The sequence below is a fragment of the Folsomia candida genome, unplaced genomic scaffold (assembly GCF_002217175.1).
Source record: "Folsomia candida strain VU population unplaced genomic scaffold, ASM221717v1 Fcan01_Sc021, whole genome shotgun sequence".
NCBI classification, from domain to species: Eukaryota; Metazoa; Arthropoda; class Collembola; order Entomobryomorpha; family Isotomidae; genus Folsomia; species Folsomia candida.
Window position 1 is genome coordinate 795,655 of NW_019091213.1, and position 16,037 is coordinate 811,691.

Genomic DNA, 16,037 nt, shown 5'->3' on the forward strand with positions numbered 1-16,037 from the left:
TGCCTCGTTTTTAGTACCAATTGGGCGAGCAGGAGAGCAGAATATGAAAATGTTGAAATGGCCACAAACCACGTCGAAAATCCAGTCAGTATTCGATTGACATCGCCATTACACGAGGGAGGGTTGGGAATACGAAGGTTACTTTCTCCATGGTTGGCATTCTTGTTTTCCCTCCGGTCAAACTGGACAACGTGACCTGACTCCATTATCCAACATATGCAGGAATATACCACAATAATTGTAACACCGACAAGCAGTATGATAAATAAGTAAAATTACGGTGGACGAGTCCACGATCTTATTATTACGAGTAAAAATGCTTGACAACCTAACAGCGATACTTTAATTTTGTATGTGCACGTGTAAATGTGTGAGATGAGTATGTTTTTATTGACATCACTGACAATTTGGCAAAGCACTACAAAAACTTCCAAGCTTCTTCAATAATAAGGGTTCCAAAAAGATCACGCACGATGCGTAAATTGTCGACGGGCAAATCTCTTGGAAGGTCAATAAAGTCAGTCACTTTTAATGCAGGTTTTTCAGACCTTTCTGGACGTTCTCCTCGGATCTATATGCATACATTTGAAATATATTAAACAATTAGATGTTTTTTGTTTTATTCAATTATATTGGTTCTTACAACCAATCTTCGACTTCCTTCCAAATACAGTTTAATGTCATCATCTAGAAATCCAGTAAAGTCAAAGTAAAACCTTCTACGCCCATTAAACTCTGGATTCGTGTCTGAATTGGACAATGATATTCTAATGCAAAAAAAATATGCAGTCAACAGACCTCAAAGCTTTACATATATTTTGCATATGACAAAACAATATTGCGAAAAATATATACCTTAGATCAGCTGGCGTTCCGAATGTGTTGATCTCTGGCTGAGTAGTGTGCGGTGTGGGGACGTGGACAATTCCCTTCTCACAAAATATTGGCTTCCTCGCCACAATCCTTCGACGTTTGCGGATGTTTTGAGGAATTCCGCTGGACAGAAGAGGATCTGGTTTCTCAAACACACCCTCCTGATACCGCCCAAGTTTCATTTTCAATGCAGTGATATCGGTCATAGACACATAGTTTCCAGCCAGAATTTGCGACTTCATGTCATGAATTTTTGCTACAGCATCTGCATCCAGAGAGTGCATCACTTCACCTCGCTGGGCTGGGTCCCTCTCATACAACAACTTGTTGGCGTTGTTGCTTGAAGAGGTTGAGGCAGTCATGTCGATGATGGTTTTGTAACCACTGTGACGAATGGGAATCGACTTCTCCTTTCCAGGAATGCGAAAAGAGGAATGCGTCTCTGAAATCAACTTCTTTTCGGGTAAAATCACTTTCCTTGGACCTTTGGGCTTGAACTGATGCAAAAGTTGGTGCGAGACTCCCAGATTGCGTGACTTAATGTTATCTTCGTAGTGTTTTTCTTCTTGTTGTTTCAGTAAAATGGGACGCGGGACGTGGCTAAAATTTTCAAAGGTCACCCGTCTTTGGTGTCGGAATGAAGAACTCTTTGCAGGTTGGACTTCGAAATCCGAGTTGTGTACGCCGTTATTCTCGTAGCTCAGCGTTTTATTTCCAAGATGGATCGGACCACCCCATGGCTTCCAGGGTGGTCGTTTGGGCTGTCCAGAAAATTTGGAGGATTTCATCATAATAAGAAATTCAGTTAACCCCTCGTAAGATGCATTTTACAAAAAACATGATGAGGAGATTGATTTGGAGAGACTGCTTTCGATACTTTATCACTACCCACAAACGTTACTTAGATACTAGAGATGAAGTACGGAACGATGGAGATAAGCACGATTGCTTGACAATTTAAAGATAAGTGAGCTATGCTACTAGTAGGATAAGCATCGACGAGATCGAATAAATTGTGCTACATATAGCATCGGGTCTGGAATGTTTAGAGTAGAAATTATTTATTTATTAGAATCGAAATATACTTTTGCAATTCATGTCGAAAAGTTTTCTATTTTTAATATGCATCGATCTAAGTAGTATCAAAATTGATCAAGCCCTTTATAACACTGTACTTTATATAGGAGTGAAGTGATTTTTCCTAAGTTTGATTGAATAAAACAACATTTTTTTACTAACTGAAATTATCATTTGTCACATTTCCGTTGGTCTTAATCTAATATATCAAAAAAAATTAATCTAATATAACGTCAGTTCCCACACCAGCCACGGGGTCTATCTTCACGTCCTTAGGATTTCCATTGTTCTCAGTAACCCCATTTGCCTCCTCCTTGCCATTTATCGGTGTTTGCCTGCTACTCTTTTCTACACCTATTGCAAACAGAATTGTTACGAATTAGGAACATATTATATGTTATAATAAAATAAAGTAATAATTGTTGAATGCACTGTCATACCATATTTCGGTATAGGCATTCCACAGAGTCTCAAGTAATGTGTTCGGTCACTTTTCTGAACATACACCCTCAGGGATACTGCACCCTTCCATCCTACCAACTCCAAGTAACATCGAGGTCCATTACCCTCAATGGGAAAATCGCAAATCAAAACAAGACTTCCTCCTTCCATATCCTTAATTGCTTCTTGGGTTTTCTCTGTAAATTGTTCAAGTAATGGGGCCTTGTCCTCTTCAGTTTGTTCCAACATAACCATCAAGTCTTTCTTCGTAATGTGTAGTCGTCTCCCTTTGATTGATGAACACAAGGACGGCAACCCCTTTATCATTATAGTGAAAAATGTAATTTAGTCTTCACATTGTAAAAATCAATCAGTCAAACAATGTAGCAATCATACCTCTTGGGACAAGCGAAAATTACACTTACTCCATTTGTTGTCTATTCTAACCAATGCCTTCACACCAACGTTAACAATCTGACAACAACATAAAAATATAAATAATCATGATGGGCAAATGGAATTAGACTTGTGACGTGACGTACTTTCACTGATTTGTCATTGCTCATAACAAAATTACGCACGCCGTCTGTGGTCAAGTATAAATTTTTAATTTTTCCCCCTTCAGTTCTTCGAATAAAATTCACACTTTTCATGGATTCGTCCAAGGAATAAAATTTTCTGCGAAAAAACAATGCAACTAATTATTAAGTTTAGGAGACTACGAGACTGCCCGGTTAATTACACCCAATGAATTATCAAAAGAACCCCCCGTTTCTGTTAACCCAGTGCCATTTAATGAACATTATCCGTCGACTCATTTTTCTCAATGAAAGCCATGTTTCCGAACACATATTGAGTAATGTTTGACTATCTTCGTTGGGTGGAGGGGGTTACTTGAGGCAATTTGGGTATTTAATTCTAGAAAATGCTTACTTAATGTCCTCCCAAATTTCATGATCATCACTCATAAATATATACGGATCTTCTTTATAGCCCTGCATTCTTTTGGGTTTTTTGGCAGGAGGGGGATCAGAACTTGTTGAACTCGACTTGTCCACGTTATTAAGATCGGAACCGCTTTCTATAGACAAATTTAAAAAGTAGTTCAAAAAATAGCAGAAGCGTAGTTGACTGAATTTTTTGATATCATAAATTATATCTTGCCAATGAGTAATTACCTGAATTCATTGTTAAAGACGCTTCCCAAGGAAGTGATTCAGTTTTGCGTAGCAATGCGACAAAAAATCCTCCAGTGTCCTGCTGATGAGGAAGAATCCTTAGGCTATAAAAATTCGAGGCTTAACAAACCAATGCCCTAGACTTTGATAATCTAGAATATACGTGACTGCAATTAATTACCATTTATCTAAATGCAAGGACGGGGCTTCTTCTGGTGAAGGCGGAAATGCACCTGAGTGAATAGTTGTAGCCCATTTTTGGGGAACGTCTTCGAGTTTCTCATAGACATTTAAGTCTCTGTATCGATTAAAAATATTAAAAATATATTAATATTAAAAATTAGCTGGCCAGAATTACGCCATTCGCTTTATAATGTTGCTTATCGAAAAATATTAATATTCTGATATTTTACCTGTCACATACTTTCCAGTGCGACAGACCTTTCAAGTATTTCAAATGAGGTAAATCAATGTCCATTAATTCAACTGAACCCTTTGCTTCTTTCAGCATTCTGCACACTACGGCCTCGTCTTCCAACGGATTTAAGGAACAGGTGGAGTAAACTAGAAGACCATTTGTGGCCAAGAGTTCCATTCCACGTTTCAGTATTTGATATTGAACTCTAAAATAGTACAATGTTATTATAAAGTATACACACAATGGAAAGAATTGATAGATTGAAATGCAATATTACTGCTGAAGGCTTAACGAGTTTGCACAATTCCATTTTTTCCAAATGTCAATGTTTTTTCTTATTGTGCCATCACCAGAACATGGAACGTCACAGAGAACGCGGTCAAATTTCAAGGGCGTTTTTTCGCCATCTAGATTTTTAAATGTTGAGATATGTATTCATAAAAAATATTACTATAAGTGCTCCGAAATAATTAAAAATGCATAATGGTACCTGCTCCCGTATAAAAAAGTTCTGGAAATTGGGATGCATCATGATTGGTCACAACAAATGCCGGACTTTGTAGACGTTTTCCTGAAAAACGTCAAATTATGTTTACCAGTATTGTCATTCTTGGTTCTAATAATACACTTTTTATCAGAAGACGCAGCAGAGATGGCTTGGCTTTTGTAGTGCTCGGTTCAACTGTAGTGTGCTAACACTCATCAAGCAAATGTCATCCTGAACGGATACGACTTTGTGCACCGATTTTACATACGACTGAATATTATATTTACCCAAGAACTGATTATCTATCGTTGTTTGAATTTGTTTTGCAATTGATTTCTCAATAAACTGTTATTCTTTAGTGATTTAACTTATGTTTCATCATTTTTCTTTAGACTGGCGGTTGGATAATTAGTCACCCTTCTTACCTTGATGGACCAACATGTAACATCTTTTATTATCCATGTCGTTTGCGATAACGTAGCCTTCGGGTGGTTTGGAATCTTCAGCGTGTAGCATTTCAATTATTTGTGCAGTTTTACTTCCTGGGCTGGTGAAATATTGAAAAATAAGCCAGTAGGTAAGTAATCAAGTGTTGATACAATGATACAGAGTGACTCGGGATATAAGAACCCTGCTCTGATTGTTTTATTTACCTGGCACACATATCTAGTACTTTGTGATGAGGTTCTACTTTTAAAGCTAACGGAGGGATCATACTGACCGCTTCTTGTCGGCTAGTATCTGAAATAAACAGTTTTCAAGGAACTAAAAAGCCTAGCGTAATCAATTTAATACTTACTCCCGCTTTCAGTTTCCCATACTAAAAAATTGTGAAATCGAGCATATGCCTCGTTTCTTCGGATATCATTCCTCGTTAGGTTAATTTGCCAAGCAGTTTTTCCAGGGTACCTTAATTACACAAAACACTCATCAAATTAGAAGCATAATTTCATGAACTTGTCTACAAACTGACCAGCAACAGGGTAGTTGAGATAAAGATGTAATTAAATTTAACATTATAATGAACAAAATGAACCAACCAGGGTAGTGCAAATGGCTTGATTTCCACTTGTTGATCTTCACTTTTGCCAACTTCGATAATATCTTTGATTAGACAGTTTTCAACGATATGGAGCATTGCCTTAGCTTCCGAGCGAGACCCAGTAATTCGAAAAGATGCTGGAAGACTTTGCCTTTGTAAGGAAGACATTGTATGTAAATAATTAATTATCATCAAATAAATATGAAAAAATATCAATTTCAACAGGTGAAACTTTCACCTGTTGAAAATTTGGAAAAAATAGTCAAATTTTAAATTTAACTTAACTGACCTACACATAGCCATCATCTGATCAAATTCCTCATCTGGACAAATATTTTGCATCTATAATTCCCAATTTAAAAAATTACAATTAATTGTACATATACCAGAAATTGTGGTAAACAATTATATGTCCTATTATTGTCAGCTAAGGATAAATATATATGCTTCATTCAATATACATATGCCGTGCCGTCATACCAGTCGTGATATAATAAATTTGTAAATCTTACTCGATAGTATTTCTCAAAATTGGCATTCTCTCTGATAATGTCTGGGTAATGTTTTGTTACTCCTTTTTCATTCGTCTCACGATTGTCCCAGGCCTTGCCCTTATTCTTCTGAAATAAATTCATGGTTATTTATATTTGTAAGATACTTGTTTCGAATTGTCAACATCCTAAAAATTAATTTACTACCTTAAACCGCTTCTTTCCCTTTCCCATATTGTATGCTAATACGGCGGATAGTCGTCTAATTCGAATAGAGGACCACGTGGTCACGCCACAAGTCCTACTCGAGGGGATCTATTCAGTTTAAATAAATAGTTATCAATCATTCATATGAGAATGAAAGTGATTTAAAATTAATAATAAGACCAGAAATATCAAAATCAGATAAATAGTAATAAATAATCAGTTGAGTAGCTGAACCAGGTGCAAAAAAAATTACCGAAACAGGGAAAGGTATAAATGCCTTATCGCTTTTCGATGAGAGCACGTGTGTCAGTAAATTAGAAACTGATGAATTTATAGGACGACGAGACAAGGTGACACCGGACGGACGGTGTGAACCACACGGTGAGGATTTAACAGAGATCACAGCCGCTCAAAGGGAATAGTAGAAGGTGAGACAAGGATGATGATGGGGACCGATCCGGAGCCACAAAAAAGGTATGTTTTTGTATCAAGTTGTTAAATTGCTACAATTGATAAGATAGTATTGTTGCATTTGGAAATGTGCTCCTCGACATGATCGTTCCCGTCGAGGGAGATTTCTTGGACAAAAATGGACTCCAACCAGATACCACAACTTTAGCAGAAAACGAAAGCCATTTACGCATTTTTGATCAAGTACAAGATGGAACATATGCAATACAATATAGTCCTGGGGGTTGTGCGGCCAATTCCGTTCGTGTGGCTCAGGTAAAGCATTAAAGGTTTTGGTATAAATAGTGGCCAGCTTCATGGTTTGTACATACATATACCGAAGGTAAAATTAGTGTAATAATAACTATGCAAATTACGTAAAACAGTGGATCTTGAGATCTTCGGCTACAGTATTCGTTGGGGCTGTGGGAGATGACGACGAATCGAAGAAATTGGTGGATTTGCTCCGTCAAGATGGGACCATTGTAAAATGCCAACATGTGACAAAATCGCCAACTGGACGCTGTGCAGTATTAATAAATGGCACAAGCAGAACTTTGGTCACCCAGTTGGGTGCCTCTGTGCATTTCAACTTTGAAAAGTTTATGAATGACGATTTCAGTTATGTTGTCGAAAATGCTCGTGTGATTTATATTTCTGTAAGTGCTACACATATTTATGCAAAGGTCAACATTTTCATGAAAACACTGATTAATATGGATTTGTCGAAAAGGGTTACTTCCTACGAGTCTGCATCCGGACGGTGAGAACAGTGGCAGAAATTATGGCCTCTAAAAGTACACATTTAGTGGTTAACCTCAATGCCGTGTGGGTGGTAGAAACGTTGTTTGACCAAATCCTTGAAATTTTTCCGTACATGGATTTTGTTATCGCGAACCAACTGGTACATATGTATACATACAATTTGAGCTTCCTTGAAATTATCATCCTGTGACCTTCAAACAAAGTTTTATTCAAGGAAGCAAAAGCTATGGCCAACATGTTAAACTTAAAGTCAACTGACGTGGCTGAAATTGCAAAGTTCATTTCACAGATGCCAAAAAAATTTGCGACGTCTCGAGTCGTGCTAATTACGAGGGGAGAAGATTCGTTAGTGGTTGCTAAAGGTAGGTTGCACAAATTCCTTTGCTTCGATCTGTCAATGTCATGAAATATTGTAATTGATTATTATTAGATGACCAAGTCCTCCATTTCCCTACAGTTAAGGCGAATATCGTTGATACCAATGGAGCTGGTGATGCATTTGCTGGAGGTTGTTTTTTTACAGCATATAATAAGATACGACTTGTGTACAAATGAAATGAGGGTAGATTTATGATTTATGAACTGGTAATAATTTTCTAGGTTTTTTGGCCGGCCTTTTAAAAGGGGATGATCTTTATGAATGCGTCAAATGTGGACTTTGGGCTGCTTCAAAGATTATTCAACAAATTGGGTGCAACTTTCCAAAAGATTTGTCCTACCCAGATTGACTTTTATTAATGCATTTTTATGATTCGTACACTTACTACATTTTCTACTATTTCGTACTATATTATTTGACACTACATTCATTTCTACATGTTGACTCCTACAAACCCAAATTGTCAGCTCAATACTTCAGATTCGATTAAAAATGTTGAATATTTTTTGTTTTTTCACGGGTGCTTCTTTTGGCACAGGTTTTGTAGTCATTTTGATGCCTTCAGGTTGCCTTGCTTTTTTCACTTCCTCCGGTTTGTCGCTCAAAGGGTGACCCATCACATCCATATCACCTGAATCATTATCAACTAAGCTGGGAATCGACAAGCAATCATAGCAAAATTTGGTGCAGTTCTTGTTGATGGACTTGGCAAGGTCTGGAGAGAAAACATGAATGTTACCAAACTCGCTGGAGAATAAGTTATACTTTGACGATGATGGCGATACTGAGGGCGGATTGATGTCAGAAGATGAGTCTGTTGACTCCATTTTTGTTCCAAGGTTTTGTGGTGTTTCAGTTGGTGGTTCAACTTGAACAGATTCTTTCAATGTTCTAACTTGGGGTTTATTTTTGGACAAAATTTCAGAAGTAGTTGGAATTACGACGTGTTGAAATTCAGGTCCACCTTCGGCTCGTGTGATTTCCCAAGACCTTTCAATTACTCTATTTTCCCAATTGGAGGCAATCTGGCTGACTCTTTGGTGTGGTTCGAGGGGAAGATTTAATGATTTGGGTATTGCTGCAGCACGCCGATCGAAAGCTGTTCCACATTTATTTTTCATAGTAACGTCCTCTTTTTTAGAACAAACTGAGTCTTTGGTATTTTGGCCTTTGCCCTCACCAGATTTTGGAATCATCTTCATGACATCACTTTTCTCAGGTTTTTCAGTGGCAGGTGCAGAGGGTGGCTTGTGGGATATTGCTTTAACCTCCACTTTCCATTTTGGCGAATCCGGCAATGGTTTAGTTGCGAGTTGTTTTTGCTTCATTGTTCCTCCGGAAGAAGAAGAATGTAATTTTGTGGAGACTTGTTTTACTTTAGTAGAAGAACCATCAACGGATTCAACTGAAATGGGGGCAATTAAGGGAGGAGTTTCTCCCTGTGCTTTAGGTTTCGACCCTTGTTGATCTTTGTTGAAAATCTCAGGAAATTCGCCCACTGCCCATTTTTCGCTGCCATCATCCGTCAATTCATTGACTATCCACTTCTCATCGCATGCTTGAGCTAGAGGATCTCCATCAAATTCGTCGTCGCTGTCTTCGTCCTTGGTTGAATCGTTTTTAGATTCGACAAATTCATCCCGAATCCACTTTGCCACACGCACCTCGGCCAATTTGTTACTAATCAAAATAGGCGAAGCAGAGTTAGCAAGTGTGGTATTATTATTCGGTGTTTCCAGTTTTGCATCATCGGAAATGGGTGTTATCGCGGTTGGTAGTGCTTTTGGGGCTTCAGCTAATTGATCGCCAAACACTGAATTGTCTTTTTTCTTTTCTACATTCGTTGCGATCGTGCGATTTTCTTTTGTTTTTTGTATGTTCTTCTTTTTCGCGACAGGGTCAACTTTAAAATCATTTTCTTCAGCAATAACTTGGATATTGTGAGGCTTGCGAGGTTCAGGAGTAAGTGGAAGTCGTGTGGCGTTATTTCCATCCGAAGGGATCTTGATTGGAGATGCACGAATCGCTGGCTTCAATTCTACAAAGTCTTCTTCTTCTTCCACACATTTGAGTTGTTCCAGTGGCAATTTTCCCGATTTCACTACGGGTCCTAATTTCTTCGGGACCGTTCCTGTGTCTTGGTGATCTTTGTCTTGGGCTCTTTTGACAGTTTTATCACCTGATAATGCGGGTTTCTGATTAGAACGCAGAGGAAAATTTTTCTTGGGTTCAGCAACTAATGAATTTTCAATGTCGTCATGAATCGATTGCGTTGAAGCTTCTTCAAGATCGTCCTCAGACACGGCTTGGAGGTGTTGGCCAGAGGAGGAGGTCGCGTGCTTAACTTTTCCAGGGGTTGGTAATTCTTGAGTATTACAAAGTCTAACAGGGGTTGGTCGACTGGATTCAGCGGAATCAGCTTTGCCCGAAGATTTACCAGGAGGTTTCAAAACTTGCTCAATAAGCGAACTTAGCGTAATGTCCTTATTTGAAAAGGTGAATACTGATTTTTCTCCCACCATGTGTATGTTTACTGCTTTCTCTGAATCCTTGTCCTGTGGTCCACAACTCATGTCTCTAGTTGAAAAGGAATCTTTTCTTGAAACGATGTTGGTTGTGAAACTTTGCTTAAAATATGGAAAGTGTTTGTTCAGACTTGTGGTGGTTTCTAGTGATGAGGATGGTCTTTCCACAAGTGTCTCAATCTTCTCTTCTGGTCTGGCAGAAAAGTGGTGTCCATCTTTAAAATTATCCGAACTTGTCATTGGGTCCGTGATTGAAGAATTGCAAGTTGAATGTTGGTCGTCATCATCCTTGAAGTCCATCATCATGATCATCTCACCGCTGATGCCGCTGCTGGGAGCGTCGTGAATGAGGTCACTCTTATTTACTTTGCTAGCTGAGGCCAGTGCTAAATTTCCAGCATTAAATCCCACTTTACGAGCATCGTCCAATTTTTTCTCTACTGCAATTATATACTCTGTTAGCAAACCTTCGCCCACTCCAGTTGGGATGTTGCAACTCATTCTTTTCTCGTGCAGATTGTGTGGAAGGGGAAGATCGGGCAAAATCCCAGCCATTATCATGCTCGCCTCGGCTAAAACTTCTGCGCTCAAACTTTTGACCCCATGTTTGCCACTTGGCGTTGGTGAAATTGGGGTTGAGGTCCTTACTTCGCTTGGCTTTTGATCATTTCCCTTAGATTTGAGTGCTTCCTTGATGAGGTCGCTGTCATAGACGGAAGTCGAGTGATGAATTTTTTTGTGTTGATGCTTTGCTTGGACGGATGCCGACGCTTCCTTTCTCTTCGTCTCCAAGTTTTTATTGAAATAAACCTGAATATCATCATCTGACTCAAAGCTCGGACGGTCTGTTGACATTTGTAATTCTGGTGATGACATTGAGCGATTATTGGAGACGGAGAATTGGGAATGCAGTTCATGTCCACCCGCAGTAGTTGAAGTCGGGATTATTGAGGGTCTAATCGTGGCGTTGGGCATTGCAGATGTGTAATTATTAGAAATAGTTGACCTTGGCGTGACAATTGGTTTAAATTGCGGTTTGGCTCGAACTGAGGAAGTTTGAAGGGATGAAGCAGCTACTTTCTGGTTTTTGGAAGTAGAGGTACCTAAGCGATAATTAAGCACACGAGAGGCTACACTTTATGGTTTGTACTTTTTACCTACAAGGGAGGGAGGAACGTGTGTGGTGTTTATACGGTGTTATATACCGCTTGATGATGGACTGGCCATGCTAAGGGACTCCGTGCGGTCAATGTGTTTGTGAGATAAGGAGTTTGGTGAGTTCGGACGCCCAATTCCATCCAGAAGCTTGGCAGTGGGGGGAGTCCAAATAATGGTCTGCACAATACGACAAAAGGCGTGAGACTGCATTTTACTTGTCACAAAATACGAATGAAACTTGCCTTGCTGTAGTATTTGGACAGAGGAACTCTCGCCTCTCTTCCAAGCAAATAATACGTATACATTTCTCCTACAGATTGGAGGGTTAGATTTATTAATTAGATTTAATTTAACTAGACCCACAAGTGCCAAACCCATTGTTGAAAAATTACCTTTCCCCTTCACCTGAAATGGAACAATAAAATTATAATGCTCCACTATGCTCAATATAAAGGTATGTAAATATAAAGACTCACGTTGATGGTGCCTCGAAGTTCGACACTGTACAAGGGAGAGAGCAAGTTTTTGCAGGCCTCGGAGATTTGGACCCTGCCCGGCTCGCTGGTTGACTCCATTCTTGAAGCTGCATTGGAAGTTTCTATTACCTAACATATTTATGTGTAATATCTTGTTCGACTAATCACCTGTATTCACAGTGTCGCCAAATAAGCAATAGCGTGGCATTTTGATTCCGACCACACCTAAATATGGCACAGATTTTATACATTGTGTGCATCTTATGGTTTGTGCGATAAACCACTTACCGGCGACGCATGCACCACTGTGGCATCCCACTCGAACCCGCAAACCATTCTCTCCTAAAACCATTTACTTTTAATCGCTCAAAACTTTACTGTTTCAACTGATTTTTCACATTTAAAAAAAGTTATACGCACTTCCAGATGGATCATCAATTGCTTCGGACGCGTCCTAAAAATAAACTGTTTCAAACCTCGTATTGAAACACGATAATGGAATAAATGAGCATTACAATAATATCCAGAGCCATGTCAGCACAACGCTCAGCTAGAAACGTTAATGTAAATGTAAGTGGTACAAAATATCAATTATAACTAGTGAATACAATGGCATTACAATGATTCGTATTTGAAACAGGGGCGCCGGACACAATCATGTAGCTGTCCAAACATACAATTGATTAGACTCTGAGGAGGTAAGTATATTAATTTGGGGCGTGAAAGCAATTTCACCTGTCTCCCACGGTTTCGACCTTGTACACGCCGTTCCTCTCGCATAGCTGGTCGAATAAGAAGTAGATGTGGTTTAGCATGCTGACCACTTGCAACGGTGTAATGACCTGTTAAAAAGTTTGGATGGTAAAATTAGTAAATCGTGCCAGAATCTGTAATGCAGTTAATTATAAAACCGAACCGAGCAAATATCCGTGAAATTGACCACGTCTGCATGTTTAGTGGGTTTAAATTATATTAATATGAGTTGATATTATTATCAAAGTACGAATCATACCTGTGAAAAGGATAGAAACGCTGTCGAATGTCTGCATAACCAATAAAATTTATTATAATTGATTATGCAAAGTTAAAGTTAACCGGATATTGTTACCTGGCACGTTTCTACAGGGTTTTCTCCTTTTCGGATACGGTCAGCCACCTTCACAATTATCAGTTTAACTCAGAGTGAAACAATGCCCAAGTGTAAAATATCTACCTGTTTTGGTATCATTTGATAGAGCCTAAAATGACGAAAATAATGAGACTCTACTTACAAGCTGGATTTACATATTATTTAAAACCTACAGTTCATCGGTGCGTTTCATTTCAAGATCAAGCTTCATCATTGATTGAACCAATTTCTTTGATTTCTGTTGCTCTAAAAAAGATACTTGGGCTTAGGTAATAATTCAGCATAATTCTTAATCGGTCTCAGATTGCATTTAAAATGATGAAAAAATCACCTTGATCAAGTGCCAATTTAAGTTCGACAGACTGTTGAGTTCCAGCCAACACTATGCATTTTAGTTTTTTATACAATTGTTAACATCATGAAACTCAAGTTGTTGTTTTTCTAACCTAAATCTCTGCTGCAGTCGTGCAAGGAGAGATCGTTGATGAACAGGCTGCAATCGACCAAGCCATTCAGATCCGGCATGACGGGATTCGCCTGGATTTTAATTGCAATAATTAGTAACTCAGTATTTATCATGATTATTCTTAGCAATAACGATTCACCAAGTATAACATCATATTCCACTCCTCCATGAAAAGCATTTGGCCTAAATAAAATAATAAATGACTGCAAATATATCTTAAAATGGGAAGAAACTCCTCCAGACCTGAGTACATTTACAATTACGTAATTGACAAACAACCTCTCAATCGCAATCGAGTTCCTTCAGTTTCCACGTCAGTTTCTACGCTGTCGGTAGCTCCAAAGAATTGATTTACGTCTGTTGAAGTGCAATTAATAATTAAGTTTCTACCCGTGAGACACATTTTGTTATTATTTTTGATTACGCAAATGCATAATTAGGAAGTTACCATGTATGGGTGCAACTGTTACCTATTTATAACGACAAGTTTTTGTAACTAGTGTTTTTAATGTCCAAGAAAAATAATATGTACAACGGTTTTACCAATTCGAAGATGTTATTTCGTCGTTGCATGATCTAATTATAAAGTAATTCAAAAAGGAGCTTGTTAATCCAATTTGTTTCATGGGAATTAAGTGCATGGTACATTAACGTACGTACTATGTACATATGCAAATTACATATGCGTACTCACCGCACTGAAGCAGAATGGAATCAAGGGACGGGTCATGTCAAATGCCTCTGAAGAGATTGGAACAAAATGAATGTTATTACAGTACAAGTCTATGTAATCAATTGTGCTGTCTCAAACCTGTCATAACTTGGCCGACTAAATCCTTCAGAATTGTCATTAATGTGTGTCCTGTGGAAAGTTCACCACAGTTAAAAAGGGTAAAAAGAAAGTGAGGATCCCCACTTTTACTACCAGCCTCACCTGTATGAGTAATCTCCATTTCACTGTTAAAGACGATGCAAAATGGGAACTGTAAACTTTCAAAGTTACATTTGGGTCTCTGGGATTTTTCAATAAACACAAATTCCTGAAAGTGATTCATTTATTTTTGGGTGTGGATTGACTCCGAGAATAAAAGAATCACTACTTTGAATCTTGTTTTTTTACGACCCCAAAAACCCAAATGTAACCAGTTCGAAAAGCGTTGATGCTTTGACAGGAAGTCGCAAATCCTTCCCGATTAGCGTCCTTAGTTCTTCGGCCTCAGAGAAAGCAGAATTGTCAAATGCCAGCTACGAGAGATATCTCAATGAAATAATTTATAAAAGATTGCGTTGTAGGTTTGTTACACTGGAAAATGTACCTCAAAAACTACATGAATTGTCTCTCCTGAAATTTGCCCACAGAAAGTTAATGTGTTGTTTACAAGGTTTTTGAAATTTGACATACCAACAACTTCTTCATTAAGCAAGTGTATATTACATTCTTGGTTGTAAAATTGTTTGGCGACCTTTACAGCATGAAAATTTTATTACACATGGACACCCTATTTTAATGATAATAAAAAAACCTGCTTAATTTGACCCATGACATAGTAAACAAATCCTCGTCGCTTGCTGCGGTAATGCAACTTTAATCCACTTTCCGTCTCATCATCGCAGTAAAAGCTCGGCTAGAATCATTTGTTTCAGAGAATGTATTACATATTTTACGGAGTTTGTCTATGTTGCTCTTACAGCTCTCATTTTCTATAAATAATCAATTAATGAAAATTAAGACTATGTATGCATCTGTTATTTAAGTACATAATTATTACATAACATACTGGATAGGAAAACTTGAGATATTCATGGAGATTGTCGAGTCCTGTTGCGCATGGGAAATTATTTTGTGGAAAGTACATCTTATTAATTACAGTTTTACATGCATCCACAAAGAATACGAATGCTTTACCATTGAGAAAATCTCGCAAGTGTCTCCCCAACACGGATAAAAGCTGGTCGTAGCCATACTGAGAAACGTACTGCAAAATTTAGTATTCGTGCATGTTAGTCGTACGTATCTTCTTATTCACGGAAAGATGAGAGAACAAATGTGTATAATATAAAAAGTCGTGATTGGCTAAATCATAAAATATGGCGTTCACATAAAGAATCATGGCAAAAAGAGAAAAAGAATTGTGTATGCCTGCACAAAGTAGACTCCCATCGCTTTGAAAAATTGTCTCTCGTCCACCCCCAACACCTTTTAAGGGCACAAAATAGTAATAATTAAACATTCCGATTATCTCAGGATTTCGAAAAAATGCTTCTCATTTACTGATCAGAGTAAAGCAAGGCTTACTTGGAAGGCAGACCTGGCCAGTCGTCGCATCAATGTCTCGGGGTAGACGTGATGGATTGAGAAGGCCACGAGGTCGATGCCTGCGTGTCTCCTCACTGACTCCCACTTTCCCTCCCCCCATTGCGCCTTGATGAAGGTGGCGAGGTTTTCCAGCAGCAGCCCGTACATCTCGAACAAAG

General features: G+C 38.4%; 4 protein-coding genes across 6 annotated transcripts; 1 reads left to right on the forward strand and 3 right to left on the reverse strand.

Moving 5' to 3' along the window:
- Nucleotides 1–369: 369 nt before the first annotated feature.
- Nucleotides 370–1,672, reverse strand: LOC118438461. Its single transcript, XM_035858775.1, has 3 exons — nt 856–1,672; nt 644–767; nt 370–571 (listed from the first exon to the last, which is right to left on the reverse strand). The coding sequence occupies exons 1-3, from the start codon at nt 1,662–1,664 to the stop codon at nt 419–421; spliced, it is 1,086 nt and encodes a 361-aa protein (XP_035714668.1). The 5' UTR covers nt 1,665–1,672; the 3' UTR covers nt 370–418.
- Nucleotides 1,673–1,917: 245 nt separating this feature from the next.
- On the reverse strand, nt 1,918–6,603 carry LOC110858480 (RNA cytosine-C(5)-methyltransferase NSUN2). 2 transcript variants are annotated; one of them, XM_022107282.2, is made up of 18 exons: nt 6,468–6,603; nt 6,215–6,322; nt 6,029–6,133; nt 5,806–5,858; nt 5,515–5,667; nt 5,274–5,383; nt 5,128–5,215; nt 4,900–5,021; nt 4,478–4,558; nt 4,265–4,394; nt 3,983–4,192; nt 3,751–3,867; nt 3,570–3,673; nt 3,325–3,472; nt 2,934–3,069; nt 2,788–2,865; nt 2,391–2,709; nt 1,918–2,304 (listed from the first exon to the last, which is right to left on the reverse strand). In XM_022107282.2, exons 2-18 carry the CDS (start codon nt 6,239–6,241, stop codon nt 2,168–2,170), a joined length of 2,118 nt encoding a protein of 705 aa, XP_021962974.1. In that variant the 5' UTR covers nt 6,242–6,322; nt 6,468–6,603; the 3' UTR covers nt 1,918–2,167. The 2 variants fall into 2 exon arrangements, with proteins under 2 accessions (XP_021962974.1, XP_021962973.1); XM_022107281.2 differs by having other exon boundaries at nt 6,029–6,136.
- On the forward strand, nt 6,553–8,325 carry LOC110858482 (adenosine kinase). 2 transcript variants are annotated; one of them, XM_022107283.2, is made up of 7 exons: nt 6,553–6,688; nt 6,736–6,940; nt 7,051–7,323; nt 7,398–7,568; nt 7,644–7,791; nt 7,860–7,937; nt 8,030–8,325. In XM_022107283.2, exons 1-7 carry the CDS (start codon nt 6,654–6,656, stop codon nt 8,155–8,157), a joined length of 1,038 nt encoding a protein of 345 aa, XP_021962975.1. In that variant the 5' UTR covers nt 6,553–6,653; the 3' UTR covers nt 8,158–8,325. The 2 variants fall into 2 exon arrangements, with proteins under 2 accessions (XP_021962975.1, XP_035714538.1); XM_035858645.1 differs by having other exon boundaries at nt 7,887–7,937.
- LOC118438451 lies at nt 8,139–16,026 on the reverse strand. The gene is made up of 34 exons (XM_035858764.1): nt 15,859–16,026; nt 15,703–15,759; nt 15,469–15,544; nt 15,341–15,381; nt 15,252–15,263; nt 15,086–15,187; nt 14,965–15,025; nt 14,879–14,904; nt 14,706–14,807; nt 14,497–14,545; nt 14,374–14,424; nt 14,257–14,303; nt 14,106–14,138; nt 14,011–14,032; nt 13,842–13,919; nt 13,702–13,745; nt 13,543–13,633; nt 13,428–13,478; nt 13,270–13,342; nt 13,181–13,205; nt 13,076–13,123; nt 12,980–13,010; nt 12,884–12,912; nt 12,703–12,809; nt 12,587–12,630; nt 12,483–12,517; nt 12,388–12,421; nt 12,256–12,309; nt 12,136–12,192; nt 11,968–12,074; nt 11,884–11,896; nt 11,734–11,801; nt 11,539–11,668; nt 8,139–11,436 (listed from the first exon to the last, which is right to left on the reverse strand). The coding sequence occupies exons 1-34, from the start codon at nt 16,024–16,026 to the stop codon at nt 8,285–8,287; spliced, it is 5,118 nt and encodes a 1,705-aa protein (XP_035714657.1). The 3' UTR covers nt 8,139–8,284.
- Between the last annotated feature and the right edge of the window lie 11 nt (nt 16,027–16,037).

Bases quoted from the DNA above. Each gene is read 5' to 3' on its own strand.
- LOC118438461 (XM_035858775.1), bottom strand. From the start codon at position 1,664: ATGATGAAATCCTCCAAATTTTCTGGACAGCCCAAACGACCACCCTGG. The intron at 768-855 runs GTATATATTTTT...TTTTTGCATTAG, and splicing joins GGAACGCCAGCTGATCTAAG to AATATCATTGTCCAATTCAG. The intron at 572-643 runs GTAAGAACCAAT...GTATGCATATAG, and splicing joins AAGGAAGTCGAAGATTGGTT to ATCCGAGGAGAACGTCCAGA.
- LOC110858480 (XM_022107281.2), bottom strand. From the start codon at position 6,241: ATGGGAAAGGGAAAGAAGCGGTTTAAG. The intron at 3,473-3,569 runs GTAATTACTCAT...ATTTGTCTATAG, and splicing joins GTCTTTAACAATGAATTCAG to AAAGCGGTTCCGATCTTAAT. The intron at 3,070-3,324 runs GTAAGCATTTTC...GTTTTTTCGCAG, and splicing joins GAAATTTGGGAGGACATTAA to AAAATTTTATTCCTTGGACG.
- LOC110858482 (XM_022107283.2), top strand. From the start codon at position 6,654: ATGATGATGGGGACCGATCCGGAGCCACAAAAAAG. The intron at 7,324-7,397 runs GTAAGTGCTACA...TTTGTCGAAAAG, and splicing joins CTCGTGTGATTTATATTTCT to GGTTACTTCCTACGAGTCTG. The intron at 7,569-7,643 runs GTACATATGTAT...GTTTTATTCAAG, and splicing joins TTGTTATCGCGAACCAACTG to GAAGCAAAAGCTATGGCCAA.
- LOC118438451 (XM_035858764.1), bottom strand. From the start codon at position 16,026: ATGTACGGGCTGCTGCTGGAAAACCTCGCCACCTTCATCAAGGCGCAA. The intron at 14,425-14,496 runs GTGAGGCTGGTA...AACTTTCCACAG, and splicing joins AATGGAGATTACTCATACAG to GACACACATTAATGACAATT. The intron at 13,206-13,269 runs GTAGGTTTTAAA...TCGTCATTTTAG, and splicing joins ATGAAACGCACCGATGAACT to GCTCTATCAAATGATACCAA.